Here is a 23,710-nt window from a genome sequence, read left to right on the forward strand (position 1 = left end):
ACAATAAGCTGTTTATATAAGTAGCTGAAGGAAATTAAGTGGAATTACTCAAAGTTAGAAGGAAATTAAGTGGAATTACTCAAAGTTAGACACACATTTAAATAACTTGCTGAATCTCAAACCAAACCTACAAAAGTTTAATGAAGTAAATGCCCCAGCACTGCACAGATAAAGAACTATCAGTGGTCAAATAACTAGTGTATGCTGTTGATGTACAAGAGTTCACAATTTTTAGACATGAACATCCTCATCATAGAATGGTTTGGGTTGTAAGGGACTTTAAAGATCATCCATTTCCAACCCACCAGCCCTGGGCAGGATCAACTTCCACCAGACCCCATCCAAATGGGTCTTGAACATTTCCATGGATGAAGCATCCACAGCTTCTCTGGACAATATGTTCCAGTGTCTCACTGCCCTCACAGTAAAGAATTTCTTCCCAATATCCAGTCTAATCCTACCCTCTTTCAGTTTAGAGCCCATTATCCCTTGTCCTATCCCTACAAGCCCATGTAAAAAGCTCTCCTTCAGCTCTCCTGAAGGTCCCCTTTAGGTACTGGAATTCTGCTATAATGTCTTCCTTATGGAACTTCACTTCTTCAGGACCAGTTTGTGACATTTATTCCAGGCAAGAACAAAGATCTAACGTGCTGAACCTTAACTTGTTCACTCCTAGAAAAACCACATGATGTACAGCCATGCAGCAGATTTAAAAGATCTCGAAGTGATACATAATCAAAGCTGCAGCAAGCCATACATTACTAGAGGTAAGATAACAAAATACAAGATAAAAAAAATTTCTTCTAGAAAAAACAAGATGCAAAACTGATAAAATGAGCCTTGTCTACTCTTTCCATCACATGAATATTACAGTCCCTCAGTAAAACTGCTAGTTCATGTCACTAATGCATGCGTTGTCAGCTTGGGGGAGCCTCTGTCACATCACAAGAGGCACCTAAGCAGCTGGACTCACAGACAGATCTGCCACTGACATGCTCATCAGACTAACAAGGCATCTTAGTCATTGTTCACCTGTCTTCTCACTGTTAAAATGAAAATATTTACATTGTTTCTCTTCAAAAACCTAAATGTGAAGAGTGTTGTTTTGGGAAATGTTGATTTTTTAAGGTGATTTAGGGGGAAAAAAAAATTAAAAATAAACTAATATTTGCATGTAGTTGAACATAAACCACATGTCCTCCAAGCACTGACATTCACTTTTTTTTTCTCCCCCCATGTCAATTTTTTTTCCCCTTTAATAGCCAGGTGCTTCAACTCCTCTGTTAGGCCAACAATTAGTTCTCCAAACTAATCTTGCGTCCCCGGTTTGGTGTCTGCAGCAGGACCATACACCAAGGCTGCCATACCAATCTTTCCTGCAGTACAAGTTACATCCTGCTGTTCCCAGTGTCATCCACAGCATTTTTATTCAACTTGTTCCTGGCTGTTGTTTTTATTTATACAGAACTAGACTACAAAAAACTCTATAGAAAAGTACCAAAGGAAAAATCAGAGAACACAACTGTCCATCCACTGACAGCTTTACAAAACATTAAGAAAACACAAGAATTGTGTACTTAAAAATACAGTTCATAAGAAAACACAACACAAGGCTCATATTTCAACAGATAGCATCAGTAGGTATTTCTTTCATTTTGAGTTAGTCAATAATTATAATTTAATATTAATAAAGCAACTATTCAATAATTGCTGCTATTGTTTCTTCTGCTATAATTTCCTTTTTGGCTTCTGTGCTTCTTTTTAAGGTAACAGGAAAGTTTCTGACATCTTGCTCAGGACCTAATTTTGTTCTCAGAACAGTCCTGCAAGATTTCATAGGCACGTGTATATATTTAAAAAATAGGTAAGACTACTGAGTAACCTTAACTTTTTAACTGTCCTTCCTGTCACTTCAGAGGCCATGGTTGGAACAGTAAGTAACTATACCATGCATGTTCTTTACTCCCTTTTCAAACTTCCTTGTACCAATTCTTCATTACTGTTTACCAAAACCCCACTTGAAGGAGCGGGTTTTCTGCAGCAGGGATGGAATTACACTTTAAGACTAGTGGGCATCTGATACCAATCACACTGAAGATCATCGGCCCCTACTGGATAAACAGCACAGCTGGAATATCCTTGACCTTAGCATAACCTTTGCTTATGGAAAGACAGAGACACTAATTTTAAGTGAAAAGTATTTCTGTTAGAAGACAAAATAATATCCTGGGCACATTAGAATTCCATTTCTACACTGCTACAAATATACAATATATGCTTTCAGCCTCTGCCAGACTAGTGGATCATCAACATTCCACTTCTCAATCAGTTTCATCTGGACTCCTGCAGGAACACAGATAAAGAAAAGTCTCTAAAGCAACTGAGTTATGCAACCCCCCCCCAAAAAATATCCTTTTGTTTTACCTCAAACATTCTCAACTTGGGCATAATTTCCTCCAGTAGTTTAACATCTTTGGAAATCTTGAGCTTTAACTTGTCCCAGCGTCCCTGCACATCCTTGAACTCTTGCACGTAGGTGTTTTTTATGTCCGAAGATGCATGCTTCTCCAAAGCCTTTGTTTCTTCAGCAAGTTTATCTACTCTGGGCTTCTGGCCTTCCAGTGTCTCACAAACTGTCTATAACAAAGAAATAAAAAGCCTCCTTCCAGTATTAGCCATACAATAGGTACACACTTACAAGTGCAAGTACATCAAAAGTTTCGCTGTGCAGAGGGCAGACTCAGTGAAGACTGATACTCCAATCACAGCACTTATTGCAGCAGAAATGTCCAACCAACCTTTTAAGCAGCAAAACCTGCAGCTGCTGTACTGGTGCAGCAGCCAAGACTACAGAAGGGGTTGCAAAGCTCGGTCTCATAGCTCAACACGCGCAGGCATTGACACCTCTGGTGCGCCGCGCAGTACTGGCACGCAAGTCAACAAAGAATGGCTGTGCCACACTGCACTCACACAGGAAATTGCAATGCAGACAGACCAGGAACTCAGTATTTCCATTCCCCCCCCACACACACACACACAAGTCTGTTTGTTTTTCAAAAGCACACACAAACCAGCTGAGTGTGTTCCTCCAAGTTTTGTAAGATGAAATATAATGTCTTAGTTGCAAAACACGCTCTGGATACTCAAGTTTTGAAACCTACTTTCCCAGATGAGATACAGGGAGGATATATTCAGAATATATTCACTATGACATTGCTGATATAAAGAGCCACTTGATTTGAAAGAGCTAATTTACTAATATGATAAAAAGCAGCTGGAGGTATAAGCCAAAATATGAAAAATTCTGCCATTTCATTGAACTCAGTATTGATTACTGTGCTTCAAATTTGCTTCAAGGAAATTCACAATGAACACATGAAATTATTATCAAGTCAATGGATTTAATTTTCCAGTATATGCATTTAATATGTACAAGCAGGATGTGTGCATACATACTTTGCTGTCTTTCTACTGAGGAAGAATCTTTTTTAAACTGTTCATGCTCTTAGATTTACTTTACATTCATTGTGTTTCTTTTCCTGGAAAGTGTACCATTGCCACTAAGACAGGTAGCAATGAGACTGGGAAGAGGAATGTATGTTTCAGAAAGCAAGAGCTTTCTGTGCAGGAGACCACAGATAAAGCACTTATTAGTGCCTGCTACAGTGTGGAGAGAGCTGAACAGTCCAAGGTCCACAAGCAGCTCCTCATATACAGTTTGTTCCCCTCTCTTGTCACTTTCTAACATTAAAGCACCTACACTAGCATAGTATGTCTTTTCAGGGTAATTAGACTCTGAAGAAAACTGGGCAGAGGCAGGAAAAGACAAGCCTCCAAAGGCTAAATGTCATTGCAATTCACATAGTATATGGACCAGAAAATCTCTGCCAAGTTTAAACAATATAGAAGCAACACAAAATAGAAAACCAAAGAATCAAAGCTTGTTTTAATCTCCTGGTTCAAAAAAACCCCAAAGCACTAAGATCTGTTTACTGGACTTCAAAAAAACCATCACTCAGCTAAATAGAGAAGGATATAACAACCTCTCTGCACCCAGTAACCAGAGCTCAAGAGCTCCTCCAGAGTCACCTGCAGCCTTATTAGGCCACCACACAGGGAAAAACACATGCTTCTGGATGTGAAGGGTGGTGGAGCAGGCAGGGAAGTATTTACTGAGTTTTTTCAAACAAACAGAAAAAAAAAAAAGACAGGGGGGAAAGAACTGGAGATGCAGAATTCTCTCCCTGGAGAGAGGTCCATCCCTGCCTCAGTATGTGGTATTTGCAAAGCAGCTGTCATCTATAAATTTTTGTCTACTTTATAAGTTCACAACAGGAAACAAAACATTGATTCTACCGGAGAAAATTTTTTATCAATTACCTTTATGGCTCACAAGCACCCAAGCACCATTTCCCTTTGCTAGGCAGTCTGCAGGTCAGAGAAGCGCAATTACTCTCTCCAAAGACCCGAGCAGGATGCGGCAGGATGGGTTTGTGAACCAGCTGACCCTCAGACAGCTTAAGCAGGCAGACCCCTCACACCTGGGTGGGCTTTTCCCAGTGCTTGGAGGGGTTGAAAGCCTGCACACCGCAGCCCCTTCAGGAGGGCAGAGGCAGGGTTGGAGAGCTCACCGTGCCCCAGGGAGGGACATGGCCTCCCAAGGACAGAAGGCCCCACCAGGCCAGGCACAGGAATGACAGTGGTGTGGGTCAGGCAGGGGCAGCTCCCAGGAGAGGGAAAGGCAGGTCCCAGCTCCTGGTTTTCCTTTAAAACTACACTCGGCAACAGAGGAGCAGATCTTGGATCAACCCAGATCCAAGATCCAACAGATCCAACCCAGCCTCTAGAAGCGGGGTGCTCTGGGGGCCCTAATACTTGATTTGCAACTCCTGAGCACAGGAGAGACATGCACACCAGAAAGTGCCTGGGGAAGCCACCAAGGCCATCTGAGGTACTTCTCCCCTGGCTGAGCAGTCCCAGCTCCCAGCCTCATCTCCTAGCACAGGCAGCAAGAGAAGCCTTGTAGACTGTGAAGCCTTGCAGGCTTAGAGATATCCAGCCCTCGCCTGGATGTGTCCCTCAGCAGCCTGATAGCCCAGCAAGCCACCTCCAAAAGCAGATTCCACGTCCCCGACACCCCTCTGTGTGTGTTTACCCATCCCACTGAAAACAAGGCAGGAGAACAGCAGTGGAGTAACTTCCTTACTTCAGCGCTAAGGTGAGAGTTACCTTTGCCTGCTGCAGGGCGTTCTCCACCTTGCTGGGCTCGCTCAGGCCACTGGCAATGGAGTGCTGCTTGCCCTCCAGCTCGCTCAGCGTGTCCTTCAGCTGCTGCAGGGACTCCACGTACTCCCGGCTCGCCTGGCTTTCTGTCTCTGGCACCATGTAGAAGAGTAAGGGAACAAAACACAGTGTAAGGAAATACACTTGAACCCAAACCATAGGAGATGTGAACATAATCAAGTTTCCAAGAGCTAAAAGCACTCTTCAACAGATAGCATTATTTTTCTTTTTAAAATATTAAATATATAATAAATATATGGAATATAATAATAAATATACAATTAAACCTCACAAAAATTTTACAAACTCAAAACCATTTTCAGAAACTTTTTTTATACATATAAGCACCTAAATCTGTCTGGGTGGGAGGGGTTGTAGAATTGATAGTATTTAAATTATATATTATTATAGCAAGAAAAATCCATAGTATTTAAAATATATAAACCATCTAAATTTAGTATTTTGCATTTTTAAGCTTTAGATATATCTACAATTTATCTGCAAATACAATATATATAGATATATATATATCTACTATATATACAAAACACAGTAAAGCAAATATACAGCCATACATTAAAGATTAAAATACACACAGTATATATAGGAACTATATAAGCTAGTATAAATGGTATATATTGGTATATAGTCATAAATATGTGTGTGTGTATATATAAATACATAAAACACATATTAGAGTAGGCTTTGTGGGGCTGCTTTTTTACTTTTTTAAATTCATTTACCACGCAGGCTTTCAGCCTGTTGCCAGAACAGAGACATCATCTAGAAAGAGTTAAAAGGGAATTCAAGTTTGGCTAGAATATCTGCTTGCCATCTTCAACCACATCCCAAAATTTGTTTGATCCAGCCCTGTGGAATCCCAGGCAGGAGGCAGCACCTCACTGAATTTCAGAATGAAAACAGCCAATTGGAATAACTGCAGCAAACAGGATTTTGCCTGTAAATCCTGTACTGTGGTATGTACATTCTCTGGCCCTGGATTCCTAAGCAATTTTGTTACTGCCAGAAGTGAAAATTAATCTAAGCCTTGTTGTGACTCATCAGGTAGCTTTTCAACAGCTTACTGTCAGAACTGTCCTACCATTTATAACAATGAGTCAACCTTTTCAGAGAATCAGAGTTATCCAGCTTCCTTTTCTCAAAAAAGTCAGATCAATTTAAAGGAGGGGGGGAAGGACATTAATAAAAAGCATATAGGTGCGCTCTCACTAAACTACAGAAAATCCTGAAGGAGAAGAAAATAGTTAAAATAGTTTCCCAATGACAAAAATATTGAGTCGATTTCTATCTAAAAAATGCCCATAGAGATGGGACTGAGTAGCACTCCATGGGGGAGTTTTCAGAGGCTCAAAGAAGAGGTGGCCTCCTGTCAGTCAAAGCCTGCCAAGTTCACAAATGCCTAAGTCACACCACCAGTTGCTTCCACCAGTTACATAGCTTTGGAAGTTTTTACCTTGCAGCAATTCAAACTATGCTGTAAACAAACAGCTAATATCCTGTACTGACATTTCCTTCTGCTCTTCAGCAATAGGTTGTCTCATTCAAAAGACACACAAACACAAATTTAATGTATTAGAATATATACAGTGTTTCTACAAAGCAATAACTGGTTCAAGTACACCAATAATACCTCAAGTGATGTGTGACACCAAAAAAAAGTATTTTTGTCACATGACATAGTTACCAAAATACCAATAAAATTACTCACAAGTCCATGAACTCAAAACAGCTATCAAGTAATAATTTGTCACAGTAAGAATGAAAACACACACTTGTAATTTGAACATGGCTGACAGATACCTCATTCATACATGGATATAATTGAAGTATGCAGGCCTGGTGCAACACATTGTATAGATGGCTTAACAATTTCATAATTGAGCCTATTTTTATTACACACAGAATAGAGTGTTAATGCTCTTCCATTTGAGGCTGCTAATAAAAATTCCTCAAATTCCTCTGAAACAAAAACTAAGAAAAAAATAATCTCTTACAGGTCAGTGCTGTCACTATTCAGTTGTGAAGTATAAGGCAGAACTACATATTTCATGCACTACATTTAAAATCCTTCAGAAACCAGCACAACTGGTTTGAATGCTCATACTGAATTTTTTAATGCAACAACCCAAGTAGAAACTGCCTGAAAAGTAAGCCAGATTCCAAATCACTTCAGAGATGAAATTTCCAAAAGGAATTATGTATGAATAATGTGCTCAAAGCTATGAAAAATAATAAATTTCACATGCACACTTTCATTTTACAAGGTTCTCCTAATCTTCTACTTTTCATTTCTAGAATTTCATTACAGAATATTTATTTCTCTAAGTACCAGAGAGAGACAGATTTTTGAGCTATATTTTCTACCTTAAATATGTCTTGCTAAGTAGTTCAGTGAGGTTTCAGGAATGTTGCATCCTTGCATAATAGTTTTAAACACCATGGAATGATAGATTTTTGAACTGTGCACAGAAGAGGCCATATTCTTCCAGGTGAATAAAATAATTTTGTCAGTTTGACACAAAGCCTAGCACAAACATTACAAAAACTCTACCAGAATTCAATGAGCTTACAATCAGCTCAAAATAAACAATAAAAAAAATCAACACAAGTAAGCAGGAGGCTTTATGCTAAAACATATATGTTTATGTTTATTTATTTACCTTTTTTCAGCTGTTGGTGACGTTCCTCTAGTTTCTGACGAGTCAATTTGAAGTGATTAAGAAAATCACTCAAGTTCTCCTGAATGAAATTCGGAGGATTGGGCTGAGAGGTCAATGTCTTGCAGGTGGCTTTCAGATTTTCTAACTGTGGACTCAGGCTTACAAGATGAGTTAACTCCTGCTGTAAAAGAAAAACCAAAACCAAAATTTACACTTGCCCTGTAAACACAAAGATTTTAGTACACTACTGCGGCACAGCTCACCCACAGTACTAGGGTGACAACACTGAATTACTTGAGTGACAGATATTCCAAAATCTTCCAGTCAAATCAGGTGCCCTGCATGCCTTAGAAATTGAGTTCTCTTACTGACTGGGCCAAGCTCTTCTGACTTGAGCTGTGCTTCTGACAGCTTCCAATCCAAATTAACAAGTTGAGCCAAACTTACCCGACATAAGTTTTTCTGGACTGCTGAGGACTGGGATGCTGAAGAAGTGTCATTTTTAAGCCAGTCATCCTTCTCATTTAAAGTCTTCTCAAGCTCATTCATTTCCTTTAAATAAGTATTTATATCTTCCTGGTACTTTATCTTTCTGGCCACTTCTTCTAAATTTTGAACCACATCTTTCCACCCCGACAAAATTTTCTCCATCATAGATTTTATATCCACTGTAGGGAGTCCTTCTACAAAGATTATACAAATTATTGTTATATTAACTGCAACACATTTTCATTAACAGGCATTTAACCTTTTGTCTTTTCAAATACAAGTGCACTTTCACATTAATATACAAAATTATTTGATTTCCAGTCCAATAGCTGTAAATCTATACTTATTACTAGCACCATTTCAACTTTTATTGCTAGTAAAATGTAGAGTGAGATACTCTAATTCTGAAGACAGACACGGGAAGGGTTTTTTTTTTTGCTGAACCACTAGCACAAGTAGAGCCCAAATCTCTGGTCAGGGCAGCCAGCCAGCTTTCAGAAGAGCACCTGATGCCCCTGGTCCATAGATGCCCCTGTGCTCACACATCAGCCACAGGCTTGGCACACCAACACCAGAGCAGCCACAGGGGAGGAGCACACACACAAAGACCAGTCACTGCCATTATGGCACAGCCTGTACCTCTCCCAGGATAGAAATGGATGTAGGCACAAACGCGCCAGTGCTGTGCTATTGGAAACCAAATAATAGAAACTTCTGCAGATGCTCAAGGGTTGGATCTGCAGCCTTGGAAAGAGCTTGGATTGATGTAGTGATGAAGGTACACAGACATTGGGTACAGAAATTATAAACTTACATTCCTATAGTTATTAGTAAGAATATGCCTAGAATAGGTAAGAAATTATATTAAGTAAAATAGTTTGAGGTTTAAGCTGTAATAGTGTGAGTTATAGTGTAGGTTAGAGATCTAGAAACTGTAGTAGAGGGGTATGGGAGTACATGACCTGTCAGCTTATTGGCTAAGAGAGACACAGTGCAGCAAAATTAAGCAAAAGTGGTAAGTTAATAAGTGAAAACAAGCTTTGTGTCTACTGCCTACTGGGCTAAAATGTTATATATTGCTATGCAAAGAAGAAACTCATGTCTTCCTTGAGCTATGGCTGACTTGTTCCTTCTAAATCTCACACCTTGAGACTGATATCTTATCTGGCTACTTGAGCAATAAATCATTTCAAAAGCAAGGTGTTCCCCCATCCCTCGTTCTTCATCCCAACAATGTGCATTATTCCACGCAGGTGTAGCTGGGCCTAGGTCTGGAAAAAGGCTGTGAGCCTGAGCTGGACAGAACACATTATCAGACTCTAACAAAACAAGAAGTTTGAGATTGGTTATTTTACATAGATCCCAACCTTTAAGATGACAATCAGCTAGAATGCAAATTCTTGACCTTAGTCTTTGCTGATACAAAGCAGCTTTTCAACTATGTTTTTCTCATTATGGTTAACAGATGCTGGTTTTATACCATGACCCATCACAGCTAAAAGAAAGAGGAAGGCAGGATTGATTTGTTTGGGTTTGGCTTTTAAAACAAGGAACATCTAAAAATTTTTATAAGCCAAGCTCCAGGTCAAACCAGTGGCTTTCAGCCATCAGCTTCAGGGAAACAGCACCCACCATAAAAAGTTTCAGCTGAAGTAAGCAAGGAGGGACAAGCATATTTACTAGACATGCTTAGTAAATTGGGGCATACAGGCAAAGCATCAGACTGCAAAAAAATGTGCAGAAAAAAAAAAAATTGCCCAGAAATCCACTGGAATTCAGCATTTTCCAAAAGGGATGCTGGTCATTAGGCAAGACAGTAATACCATTCTCTCTCCTGTCTGAATGCTACCAGTGATAACTTCACCAGAAGTCAAGTGCACAGCAGATCTAAACGATTGCCTCTAGATGATATGAACATCTCTTTCATAGAGATATCATTGCCCTGATGGAGTTTTTTCAATATGAAACAACATTCTGGCAAGGCTTAAAGATTTAACTGTCATGGATGTCAATTATAAGATCCCATGGATAAGGGTTTTAATTGGAAATCATTTTCCCAATCATATAGATTCCTCTTTTTGCCTTTGAGACATAGATTGTGACTGTATCATTAAAAACACACTAATAGTTTTTACAAAAGCAGATAAAACTATGAAAAAATGAGATACACACACATATCAAGTTTAAATTTGGCTTCAAAATTTTCACTTCTCTATAGCAGTTTTTTTACAACTTTTACTTAAAATCAAACCACTTCTTTGAAAGTATCTAACTAGCATTGTTACTGAAATAGAAATAATTTCTTAAAATACCCCTTAAAAGACTGCAAATGAACACATGCACATTAATGAATAATAATATTGCTTTTGTGAAAGCTTTAATAAAAAAAACGACACAACTAAGTAGTGAAAGTAACAATGACTGATAAAGGAAAGAAAATGGAGGGAGAAAGGAGGAGACAATGTATTTCAGTATTATTTCCCAGCAACTCAAGTGATTTAATCACAAAAGAAAAAAACCTCCAAGTTGCTTACCCTTTCCCATTTGATCCAATAGAATGTGTCCACTTCGTTTCAGTTCATCTAACTTCTGGCTTTTTTCAGCTCTTTCCTTTTCAATCACCTTCAAAGTGAATCCCAAAAGAATACAGTGGCAGCAAGGGTTATTTTCTTTGACTTCCCTCTTTCAACCAGTAATATCTGTTTTCCCAGTACTACCCAAAACACATCATTGTCTTGGATACACCACCTTCTGAGGTGTGTGTTAGTTCTGCCTGTGCACTAAACAAATGCAAAAGGAGTCACCTCCCACAAGTACCAGGCATGCAAGAGAGTAGTACTACAGCACCAGGAATAAAATATTGTTTAAAGGCTTGACGACCTCACTGTGTGAAATAAGATATTGGGACTCCAGCTAAAACAAGTCACTTGTAACCAAAATTCAGCTGCAATTCTCTAATGTGAACCAGTGGAGAAAAGACCTTCTTAATAGTCCCTTCATTTCTACAGTTGCTACTGTGTTTTCCAGTAGAAGGGAACAACAGACCTGTTCCCTAGAAGTCCAAACAACAAGAACTACACCGCACTAGAAATCCACTCTCGTAAGTTCTGGTGCTTTACTCTCCTTCACAAAGATTGGGGAGGGAAATTCTCTGTGACTACCAAGACTTTTAAAGGAAAAAGTTCCTCCCACAAGTTGTACATATTGGTGAACATTCCTTTGTGAGTCAATAGGTAGAATACATCCACAAAGGAAAGATAAGTTCCTTGGCCACAAGACCACAACTTCAACATCCTCTGTGATTACAATATATATCTCCAAAATAAAATCTTCTTGAACCTAATGTCAAAGGTCATTACTCTGGTGTAGACTTGCTACAGTACATTCAAAAGCATGCACTTATTTGCACAGCTGGGAAGAACAAACTCTGTCCTATCCACTTACAGACCAATCATTTAAAAACAGTACTGTTCATGGGAACCTGGTGTTCATCTCCGAGCCTCTCTTTTAAAGTGCTATAAACATTCTTAAAGATACATAAATAAAATATCAAGACAGTTATTTTGGTTTTTATTTCCAATAGTACTGTCATTCCAAACATTCCCACTGGCACCATTTTCCACCAGAGCACTAGGGAGGAGCCTCTTTACAGAGATCTTGAAGTACTGGTTTTGATTTCAAAAGCAGATTCAGGTCCTGCTAATGCTCCAGTTAGCCTTCATTAACAAAGAATGCTCAAAAAACAGAAAACAGCAAGAATAGTTTCCTGCCAAGAAAGAAGCAAGAAAATAAAAGAAAATAAAATGGCTATTTCACAGCTCCCACAAGATTCTGTAAACTTACGTAGTCTGCCTTGCAGGTCAGCAATACTGTACACAAGCTGCAACAATCAGGTTTTCTCCAAAATTAATAGTGCAAACAACATGTCCAAGCATTATAACAACAAACCACTTAGGACCTTGGGTGGTAGTGTTTGAGGAGTGTCACAGCATGATTCAAGGGGTCTCTGAGCACCCCACTGGCCTATCTCTACCAAAATTATAAAAGTGGTGTCGATCAAGGCTACTTCCAACTGTGAAACATTAAACCAAAATATGCTACTTCGTGCAAAAGGATAATAATCCTGAAGACAGACATTTTTCAGACCTCCAAGGGAGACATCAGAAATATATGTTTTTAAAATTTCCTGTGGATTATGCAGCAATACCAGCAAAAAAATGTGTCCAGCTGGTCAGAGATTTCCATGTATGCCCAATTCTGAAACTATTTAACTGAGGGACTTAATCCCCTCAAAGCATGCGGATCAGCTCACACCTCCAGCTGACAGCCAGCTTAGATACAAAGTAGAGTATTCACTGAAACATGCTCTATCTCCCCATTTTACCTTCAATTTTTCTTTCATGCTTGAAGTGTCTCTCATCTTCTTATATTCTTTGATGTCTGCAGCCTGAATGGCAGATTTCGATTTTGAAATCCAGTTCAAGACCTCAGCACTTTCAGCATCAAACCTAGTTTAAAAGGTCAGACAGTGGTTTATTTTTTGGTTTCAGTCGCTCTGTCTTAAAAATCAAAAGTCTTAAAGTTCAGCACATTATTTGATCCCAAACCAGCAAGGCTGTACACAAAATTCATGCTCCTCATATTACTACTCACAGGAAGGGCAGAGACAGACTTTTAAAAGCCTACCATAATAAAAATTATACCCACAATATCAGCCTTCAAGAACAAATTGAGAATACATGGTGCACACAGCTTCACACAAACTAAAACCATTTCTTTTAATACGTTACAAAACAGATCTCTCAATGCCGAGTATTTTGAAAGAAATAAACTAGACCTCAGGAACAAAACAAGTAAGAATTGCAATTCGGAAGTTTCAAAAGTCTGCAAGACTATTTTGGCTGAAGGAAAAGCTAGCAGCGGCAGTGACATCTGACAAACATTTTTGCACATTTCACTAACAAAAGATTAACTTACAGCTTACTGATTTTGTCTACAGTGGACACATTTATAGTCACAACTTTCTTACCCCTATAACCTCTAAGATACAACCTAACACCACCAAAAAAAAACCCCAATCAACTCTCATATTAACCAATACTGTACAGAACTTGAGAAATGGACAGATACACTGTACAGACCACATGACAGGCTGTATTATGATTACATTACTTAACAATGTGAATCCTAACATGGAATAACAACACCCCAATAAATGCCATTGTCAATCACTCAGATTCCATGGGAAAACTGGCAAAATTCCACTTACTGGTCATTCGTTGGTTTCAACCTAAGTAAAAAGCATCAGAAAGTTTATGAACTATTTTCACAACCCCTGGTTCTAATACAGTTTGAACTCTATTAAAACAGATGACTGATAAACCACTTTTGCTTTCAAAATCTAAAATAGTTTCTACAACTCATGAGACACAGAGAAGGGACAGACAGTTGCTGGCTGCTTTACTGCCCTGGCACATCCAGATGCACACACAACCCCCACCAGAGCTCAAAGGGTCTGACCAGAGTCCTCAACAACATTTGGGCATTCCTCACCCCTTCAAACCTCCATTCCTCCTCCAGAAAAAATTAATAAAAAAACTCTTCTTCATTGTGCAAACACATCTCCTAGCACAGTGACTCCCTAGTCTTGATGCAGCCTCTACTGTATCTCTAAATGACCTGACAAAGATTTAAACCAGTGACACTTCAAGGAAATGCTCATTTCCTCAGCCAAGCACAAAAAGCAAAATGTTGAGCAAACAGCATTTAATTTCTTAATTTCTATTGAAACAATTCCCTTAGGTTTAGGTTTTCTTATTTAATAAAGAGAATTCATCACAAGCTATTAAACACTGTTTAGCCTAAGAGGAGAGAAGGTTCCAGAAAAAACTTGATAGCAGCCTCCCAGTACCTACAGTGGGCCTACAACAAAAATGGAGAGAGACTCTATGGGCAAGTGTATTGATAGGACAAGGAGTAACTTCTGAAGTGAAAGAGAGTATATTTAGATTACATATAAGGAAGAAATTCTTCAGTATGAGGGTGGTGAGATACTGGAACAGGCTGCCCAGAGAAGCTGTGGATGCTCCATCCCTGGAAACCTACCAAGACCAGGTTGGATAAGGCTCCAAAGAACCTGGATTAGTGGAAAGAGTCCCTGTCCATAGCAGGACGGTTGGAATGAGATGATCTTTAAGGTCCCTTCCGATCCAAATGTTTCTATGAGTCTATATATGCAAAGGAGCCAGCCACTCCAGAATGACTTGTCAAAGGAGACATCAGTGTGTTATTCTTATTACTAAATACAAGAGATAGAAAATGTTTCCAGCCTGTTTTTGTGCAGTTTTTCCCATTTTTCTCATACATTTTATGAAGATTAGACATAAATAATAAATCAATCAAAATGCTTGACAGTTTCACATCACATCTTGAGCAAAGAGGAGACGTTTTCCTAAAGAAAGTAAATATAATTTTTTCTTTTCAGCAAAGGAGCTGAGATACAGGACTGAAGACCTGTTTCTATGAGAAACAAAACATTGCTGTTTTCCTTTGAAATTAATGGAAACTACAGGTTTTCTGCTGCTCTGAAAACAAGGCTGTATATAACATCCTGTTCCCATTAAAGGAATCACAGAACTGTTAAGGTTGGAAGGGACAACTGGAGATAATCTAGTCAAGCCCCCAAGCCCAATCTCACAACTGCAACTTAAGTATTGCTCACTTGTATAAAAGAGGGATCCAAACTCAAGACAGTCTCTGCAGTATCCAAATGATCAAGGGAAAAATGCAGTGATATATACTTACTTTTTCTTTGCTTCGCTGTCCCCTGGAATTTGCCTTTTCTTTGGGAGTGGTGGTGGGGGCAACTCCTGTCTGGACTGCTTAACCACCACCTGTTCCTTCAATGGTGTTTCTGCAGCAGTCTTCTGAGAAACCTGTGACATTCCCACGCTTCCTACAGCTTGAGTTACCTATAAAAAATAATTTAGGGCAAGGAATATGTGCCATTTTTATTCAAGCTGAGTTGCTTTTTCTTATTTTCTTTTATTCAGACATAAAAGCCTGTTCACTGACTCCCAGAAATGACCATATCGAGCTGTCATGAAGCACCTTTATCACAGATACACTCCAGAGAAAAAGATCGTTATTATCATTTTACAGATGGAAACCAAGCATCAAAATTCTCAGTTCAACTAGAATCATGCCAGTCCATGTGAACTAAAACTAACAAAAGGAGCATTGTATGTATTTTGTTTCATAATTCCTTCACAAAACAAACAAAGGTACTTGGAGTTTATTAATAGCAATTCTACATTCTCTACTCCTACTCCATAAAACCAAGCCTAGATTTCATAAAGAGCTGCTACACAGTGAATTTGACCTAAAAACTCACTCAAGTCAATAGCAACCTCCCACATTCTTTATCGGGTTATAAGGTAAGTCCCAGGAGACTCAACCTGTAAATTCTAAGTATGTGCTTGATATTTAAGGGGAATGAAAGGATAGGGACAGGAACTGGCATTCTCTAATGCTTTGACTCAAACACAAGAACAAATTAAAGCCACATGGCTGAAATGAACCCCTACTCAGACTGCACAACTCATTCACTATACACTAAATAGATCATGAGTTAGTGCCATAGTTTTCACCATAACAACATATTAATATCACCAAAAAAAGCACATATGAGTTATAAAGCTGTCAAATAAAACCCCCACAGAATCCAGTAGGAGTTCTGTCTAAATAAAAACATGACCAAGCACTCAAAATACTAAAATAAACATTGAACAATCCAGCTTGGCTATCATTGTTACATGTCAAACAAACAACTACTCTATTATTAACAGACGAGAAATCATACTCACAGAGCATAAATACTTGTATGACTCCCATTTATTTATCTATTCTGGGGTTTGGGTTCTGCCTTTGTTTTCTTTTAGTATCAGATTTAATCCAGTCCCAGCACTCTTATAATGTTTAAAGGCATTTGCATTGACTGGTAATACATGGCAAGCCTGCTTTACTCATCAGAAAAATGAAGCTTAATCTGTGTGAGAAAGGAGTAATAGTACTAGTCAGGTTAGCAACTTGGGCTTTTGGAGACCAAAAACGCAGGCAGCTTTGTCAGCCCCACATGAAAAAGCACTCACCTACCTCTCTAGCCTGATGCCTGGACAATTTTGCTGATACAGTGAAGTTTTCATACATACAGTCATATAAAAAGCTAAAAAGTAATAAAGCCTTGTAAATACCTGGTTGGAGTAATCCTCTAGCTTCTGAACCAAACTGTCCCACCTCTGAGTTAGTTCTTCTTGATCCTCATCAATTTTACTGGATGCTTTGCCATTCCCAAGGATTTGGGCCACATCCTGACCTAGTTCATTCAGCTGGTCTAGTGTTTGCCGTTTCATACCCATGTCCTCTTTTAAAATCTGTAGTTAAAAGAAAAGATTAAAATATGACATCAAGTATTCTACTTCCCCTAAGCTTTAATTCCATGGCTAAGAGGCAAAGGGGGTTGAAAGGGTGGTGACAGAGTGAAAGATGTACTACCTGAGCCAAATGAACAGCTCTTATGTGTAAAAAAAGCACTAAGAGACACTATTTTGAAAGAGCACATCCTTGAAACATCTCCTAGAGGAACCAGCAGTATCTCTTCAGTAACAGTTACAAATGATTAGTTGAGGTACAAGCTGCTCCAAGGAAATAAAGAAAAACCCGCACCACAAACCTATACTTTGGAAAGCACAGCTGACTGGTAGCCTGCAATAACATCCAAACCCTCTCAAAAATCTGGGATAGCTGCTTCAGAGTTTGGCACACCAACATGGAATGGCCACAGAGTAAGTAGTACATATTTTTTAAATTAAAGTGCAAGATTCTGGCAAGGAGAGAATGTTGGCCTGGCTTCTAATGTATCATGCATTCCCAACTCCTACTAGGGTCAAATTAGTAATTAGCCACTTAACTAATCTATGAGATTTGATGGGATAAAGCAGGGTATCAATACTCACTGCTAGTTTTCGAACATTCACACTCAGGTCTGTTTGATCTTTAAAGTTGCTCGTCTGGACCTTACTCAAAGCCTCTTCCTTCTCAGTTAACCAAGCTTTCAATAAGCACTGCAGATAATAAAAATAGCACAAGAAAATACCAAGATTGTCAAACAGCTATTGACAATTGTCTCTAAGATCTTTGCATTGAAAGCACAGTTCTGCAGTCTTTATATGCTGGAATTTCAGTTGACTTTAACAAAAACAGTACAAAAAAGAGTACAAAAATACCAGATTAGAGAAGCAAGTAATACTTCCAGTGAAACAATTTCAACAAAACCATTTCTCAATGTAACAAAGCACACCTCCCCCAAAGTTATTTATATAGCAAACAGATATCCACCATAAATCTAATGTAGGATTTATAAATCAGACTAGAATATATCAAAATGGCATGTAGGTGTTCTTTTGTTTTCCACCGTTCTTCCTCTGAGTCACACACAGCTGCTACTAACATTTTCTCACAGAAGTGACACCACTAGTAGTTAGTCCAGGCAGTTGATCAAAGACTCAGATATTAATTAGTCACCTCTCTGTTTATGGTACCTACTTTCAACTGCAAAATAACTTCAGCAATTCCTGTTTCATTAACTATTGGAAGCTGGAGTGGTCTGCTCTGAATAATTCTAACACAGAGATCTTTAACTGTTTCCATTTTTTTTTTTTTCCACCCTAGGAAACTGTCCTGGCTTACACTTCTTTCCAGTAACACAGCACTCCTGTAGTAACACCAGCAACAACTGGCATCAGGTACCAAGAAGGATTTTATATATTCTAAATTATGTTCCCACATTATGCTGCTGCTAGACAGCAATCTCCATGGACTAGAATGCCCATCTCTCTATCAATCTCACTTGCCCAGCCATTGGTGCACTGCTGCTCCTCTCTATTTTAAACAAAAAACAAAAAAAAAAAATAAATCACACAGCAAGACAGACCCTTTTGTTCTTTGAACAACACACTTGACAACAGCCACTAGGTTCCCCATCCTAGCTTTATATTTTTGGCATTGTCCCAGAATTTCCTACACCAACTTTGGGCCACAGGGCTAAGGCAGTTTACATTTCCAATGCAAACTAACATGGAAAATCTACAGACAGAAAATATAATGGTGGCTGAAATGCCATAAGGCTGTGAGAAAAAAAAATTTAACACCACATAGTCTCTGGAAAAATCATGCTGGCATCCCAGCCAACATATTTTATGCATAAGAGGAGTTCAAAAACCCTTCATGCGTTAATTTCTGCTAAATCAGCAGTCAAAGATAACTCTCCCTAGAAAACTGATACATAATTACCACAGTGCTAAGAAGTCTCTGGCACTGATTGAGGAATTTGTTTCCTGAGTGGTAAGGATTATGTTGACTTGAAAATGCGGTGTACAAAAGCTTTCTAGGCAGCCACAAAAAGGCTGATGCATCACTGTTGCTCATCTCTCCATGTGGTTGGGCAAAATAGAAAATGCTTGTAACAAACTCTTTTTGTTACTTTTGTGTTATCAAAGTGTTTGTATTCCATTTTTAAGTAGTTTCAGACTGTAATTTTTCCAAGTCATTTGATCATTCTTGCAGACTTGCAATTCAAACCTGTTAGCAATAAATGCATTGTTCAGGCGAACAATGAGTACAAAAAGGCTGATCTAAACCACCCAAAACAAACTTCTGTTTCCTCATTATTTGCTACCTGACATTTTACATTAAAAAAATCGATTGCTTCACTTTTACAGAGCAACATAGCTACACACAAATAAAAAAAAGCTGAGTTCAAATGTTCAACTCAAACAGAATATGGTACTTTTAAAAGTCTTGTACTAGTCAATGACTGGTCCCCAAACAAATGTAAGGGTAGAAGAAGTCAGAAACACGTTGACATGATGACAGAGTCATCAAAGCTAAGAGCACCTGAAGTCCATACCTTGAACATACACAGCAAGGATTTTGAGGGAATCCTTATTTCTCAAATCCAAGTTATCCCGCCCAAGAGTTGCCAGAAAACCTTAGCATGCAATTTTCTGGATACACATGCACAGGTGACAAAGCATTATTTTAAAGAAACATATATAAACAGATACTTGGCATGGGATAAGCCAGACTCTTAACCCTGGGTCCATATGAACAAGTTCACATGCATATCAGTATACTACAAACAGATATGGGAGGGTTAAGGGAGAAACACACATGCAGCCCCAAAGAATGCAGACAAAACATCCTTGCCAAAAAAAAAAACAGGCTGCAGCTGATACCAGTAGTTATTACCAGCACTGTTCTACTTCTTTCAAATGTCTAAACAATCTCTGAGTACTGCCTTGTTTAAACAATAGCTTACAGTGATAAATATTATCATTTAAGAAAAAAACAATTTCAGTATAACCTCCAAAGAAAAAAACAAAAAATATTTTAAGCTGAGAAATGAAACAAGCTCTAGTTCTAGGCATACAAACAGCACATATAGTTGTGTTACCATATTTTTTATGCCATCACATGTGTTTGAGCAGCTTTTGTAGTAAAATGCATTATATCAAAGCAAGAGAACACTTCAGTATTGAACCATTGTGTATGTGTTCATTCTTGAAGCACATGTACATTAATTTGGAGGATTTCTATAATTAAAAAACTACCAGAGAGGGTAATTACAATGAATTTTCTAAGTATCACAGATATTCCCACTTCCTGACCATTTTACACAATACCTTGGAAATAATTTTATAAGGAGGTATAAACTTCTATTCTTAAACTTTGGAAAAATACTTCTCTTGCACTTCAGAGATACTCCTGTCCTAAAAAACACTGGGAACCTCAACAGTAACAAATTCTATGCTTTCAAGATTTCTTTTCCATGAGTTTCTCAGTCCTAGTCAGAGCATTGACTGTTTGGGCTTTCTTTGGTTCATTTTTTTCCCCTCCACAAATTGACCAGTCACTCTGAGAAACTGGAGAGTTACTCACCTGTTCTTCCAGCAGCTCCTGCCATAAAAGCTGAATTTCTTGCAGCTTGACCCGCCGATCCTCAGTCCAACGACAAACTGCAGTCCACCGCTCACCAAGCCTCTACAAAAGCACCAAACACTCAGGAACAATCACAAACCTCAGAAAGAAACTCCAAAACCAGATATTCAAAAGTGTGACTTCTACTTCACATTAACTTGTTTCTACATTACATCTACTTCCCTGTCAATTACTGATATTGCTGGATTGCACAGAGCTGGAGAGTAACACTTTAAAAACATTCACACGTGGCCTTAACTCTGGTTTTGCTCAAGTCTTTGAGCTATTTGATTGACTTAAAAAGGAATGAACAAAGTATGAATTCTGTTTGAAAAATTCTGTCTCATGTACTCACTGTACTTCAGGTTACAGTACTAAGTGACAGGAAAACACTTCATATGATACAACCTAGATAAATTGCATTCATGTCTTCAAGTATTTCTTCTATCAGATTTTAACTTTCTAAGGAAAATAACTTAGATGAAATAGGAGTTGTACTATGCATCTTCCCATTTAATGACACTGCTGAAAGGAGACACTACCAAATAACCTAAGTCTTGAGAATGAAAACAGCTTGACTAACTAGGAATTGAGCTTGAATGCCACCAAAGCACTTTTGCAGGTTTTAGCTTGAGCTGATTTAATAATTCTTTAAGTTACTATTGCTCCTAAAGAAAATGTTATTCTAAATAACTTTCTAAGATAAATTGACTTTAAACACAAAAACACTGATTAACAATTACATGCAATTGTTTGAAGTGCCCAATACTACAGTTTAGAAAAGAGGGCTCCGAGATTTACCTGCAATTGTTCCTCCAGAACAGCTGTTGCACTTTCCCCACTGCTTTCATCAACAATGACCACCATGTGTGTTAGCGAGTTGACCTTCACCTGTTCTGCCTCTAGATCACTCTGCAGGCTCTACAAGAACAAATCAGAGGTTACCAACTTTGAATGCATTTGCTAATCTGCTATTTTGGCCACAGTGTCTGTCACAGCTGCTGTAGCAAAGGAACTTTGGTATTTCAGATTCAACAGCTAAGCCCACATTTTACCAGTGGGCATCACTGCATAGTTTAAAAATTGTAAGCAAAAGGCTGATAGAAAAGAACACAAAACCATTCTGTTGAAATGCTGTAAAAATGGGAGTGCTTTAAAATGGATGCCCCATACTTGACCAGGAGAATCACATGACAACTGCACTGACTTTCCATACATCTGATATTATACATAGGAGAGATTAAGTGTTTCTACACAGAGCTGCTGTTGTTAATAAGCAAGCAACACAGGGCATATGCCAAACAAATCATTAGGAACACTCATTTTTCAAGAGTTGACAATATAATTTCAAAAATGTCAACAGTGCAATAACTGACCATGATGCCCCTAAGGTAACAGTTGAAAACTGCAGAAAACATGCAGTTCTTATTAGTTTAAAACAATCTGTGGATTTAAATATTCATACAACTTCTAAAAGAACAGATTCAATGGTTAATGCCTACTACAAAAATATCTCTGCAAAATCAATACACCTTTACAGTACTGTAAATGTCACCTTTTATCCCAGCATATCCTAAGCTACTCTATGAAACACATGCCTCAAACTCCCCAGACTTTGAAAACAAAGGAAAGAATGCAAATGTGGGACAGGAAACTACACAAACTAAAAATACTCCAGTGTTCTTGTTCTGTGAGGTATGTCCCATGCTGGGGAGAAGGTCAAACTTCAGCACTGAACATGAAAACTAAAGCTGCACCATGACAAATAACAAAAGGACATCTTTTTCCTTCACAAAAACATTTCAGGATAGAAAGGCTGAATTTGCACCCAAAAACTCAATTGAGAGAACAGCACTTCCAAAATATTGCACACATGAGAAAGCAGTGTCTAAGCCCTCCCTTAGGATGCAATCCCTGTAAAAGCAGGGACTGGAATCAGTGACTTGGAAGGCCCTGATCATTTTAACTCCCACATTATTTTTATGTGCAAGTCTCAAGCAGACTTTAGCAATGCCTGCCAGTAATTAAGGGCAAATCTGTCCACGGTACCTTCCATACTGTTCCTCACACCATCAGTTTACCAGAAGATGTTTTATTCCCTGCACAAATAAGGGTAACAATTTTCCCTAAAGGTTACATTTCCTGCATGAAGCAAATATAATAGCTCCTACTAGTCACCAGTGCTCAAGTGTTAAGGCTTCTAACTCCTTTCTACACCATCATCATCCTTTTGCAAACTCCAAATGCAGCCATATGTGACTTCTGACACAATCAAGTTTCTTAGTCAAGGAATCCACCAACATAGGCATCTTCCAAGTACTTCTCTCATACATATTACCTAACAGGCAAAAGGTTTACCTTGTGCTCCTCCAGCTGTTTTTGAAGCGACTCCAAATCTTCCGCTAGAAGCTGAGATTCCATCTTCTGAATGCGTTCTTCCGTGACTGTCAGCCAGTCAGACAGCTGCTGCAACTGCTGCTTCTGGAGCTCCATCAGCATGTCATGCAGGCTGCAGGGGGAAGCACAGAGTTACCTCAGACACAGCTTCCCGAGGAAAGCAACTAAATTCTAGCTCATATAGGAAAGAAGCAAGGCCGTACATAAAACTGTTACCTATCATCAAATAAAATTTTCACCATTAAGCTAAGGAATACAGATAAGTATCCTTGTTTCTTTCTCAATAAAAAATGTTCATTAATTATGCAACTTACATCAGGGATTGTTTCTTCCACAGGGGACTGCTGCTAATAAAACCACTGCTTGCTGAAAGTCCTAACAAAAAACAGTTTTTCCCTTGATGTGCAGCTCTTACCTTGGTAATGCATATGTAGGAAAAAATTCTTCTAAAAGCTTTTTAGTTATGTAAGTACCCATAGATATCCACATCCACTGTATGCTTTATTGAGAAACTTGAATGTGTTTCTAATATTGTTTGAGTAGTTTATGCAACCACTGCAGTTAAATACTGTACACAAAGCCTGGCACATCTACATAACAATTCACAAAATACTTTACACGATGACCAAAAAAAAAACCCAATCAGTTATACTCATTCCATTTGTTTCACCTTAGAAAGAATGAAGGTGGATTTTGTGTCACGAACTGAAATGTTAATTCTAAAAACATAAGTCTTACAAAGGGATACAAACCAAATTCTCCAAAACACAGCAAGCACCAGAGGTCAGTCCTGATTCTCTAGAAGAGGTTAAGTGCCATGAACT

At 38.5% G+C, this 23,710-nt stretch overlaps 1 protein-coding gene across 3 annotated transcripts in view; it reads right to left on the minus strand.

Annotated features, from left to right (window-relative positions):
• The window catches only part of UTRN (utrophin), a 339,710-nt gene that overhangs the window by 231,290 nt on the left and 84,710 nt on the right, over positions 1 to 23,710 (minus strand). For all 3 annotated transcript variants that reach the window (XM_015621645.2, XM_015621646.1, XM_015621643.1), the window contains 12 exons: positions 22,848 to 22,998; positions 21,291 to 21,410; positions 20,451 to 20,552; positions 17,468 to 17,575; positions 16,706 to 16,885; positions 15,258 to 15,424; positions 12,838 to 12,961; positions 10,988 to 11,075; positions 8,412 to 8,647; positions 7,965 to 8,145; positions 5,230 to 5,375; positions 2,425 to 2,637 (listed from right to left, as the gene is read on the minus strand). In XM_015621645.2, the coding sequence (XP_015477131.1) occupies positions 2,425 to 2,637; positions 5,230 to 5,375; positions 7,965 to 8,145; positions 8,412 to 8,647; positions 10,988 to 11,075; positions 12,838 to 12,961; positions 15,258 to 15,424; positions 16,706 to 16,885; positions 17,468 to 17,575; positions 20,451 to 20,552; positions 21,291 to 21,410; positions 22,848 to 22,998 (1,816 nt within the window). The remainder of the gene's footprint in view (positions 1 to 2,424; positions 2,638 to 5,229; positions 5,376 to 7,964; positions 8,146 to 8,411; positions 8,648 to 10,987; positions 11,076 to 12,837; positions 12,962 to 15,257; positions 15,425 to 16,705; positions 16,886 to 17,467; positions 17,576 to 20,450; positions 20,553 to 21,290; positions 21,411 to 22,847; positions 22,999 to 23,710) is intronic.

Source organism: Parus major, chromosome 3 (assembly GCF_001522545.3).
Source record: "Parus major isolate Abel chromosome 3, Parus_major1.1, whole genome shotgun sequence".
NCBI lineage: Eukaryota > Metazoa > Chordata > Aves > Passeriformes > Paridae > Parus > Parus major.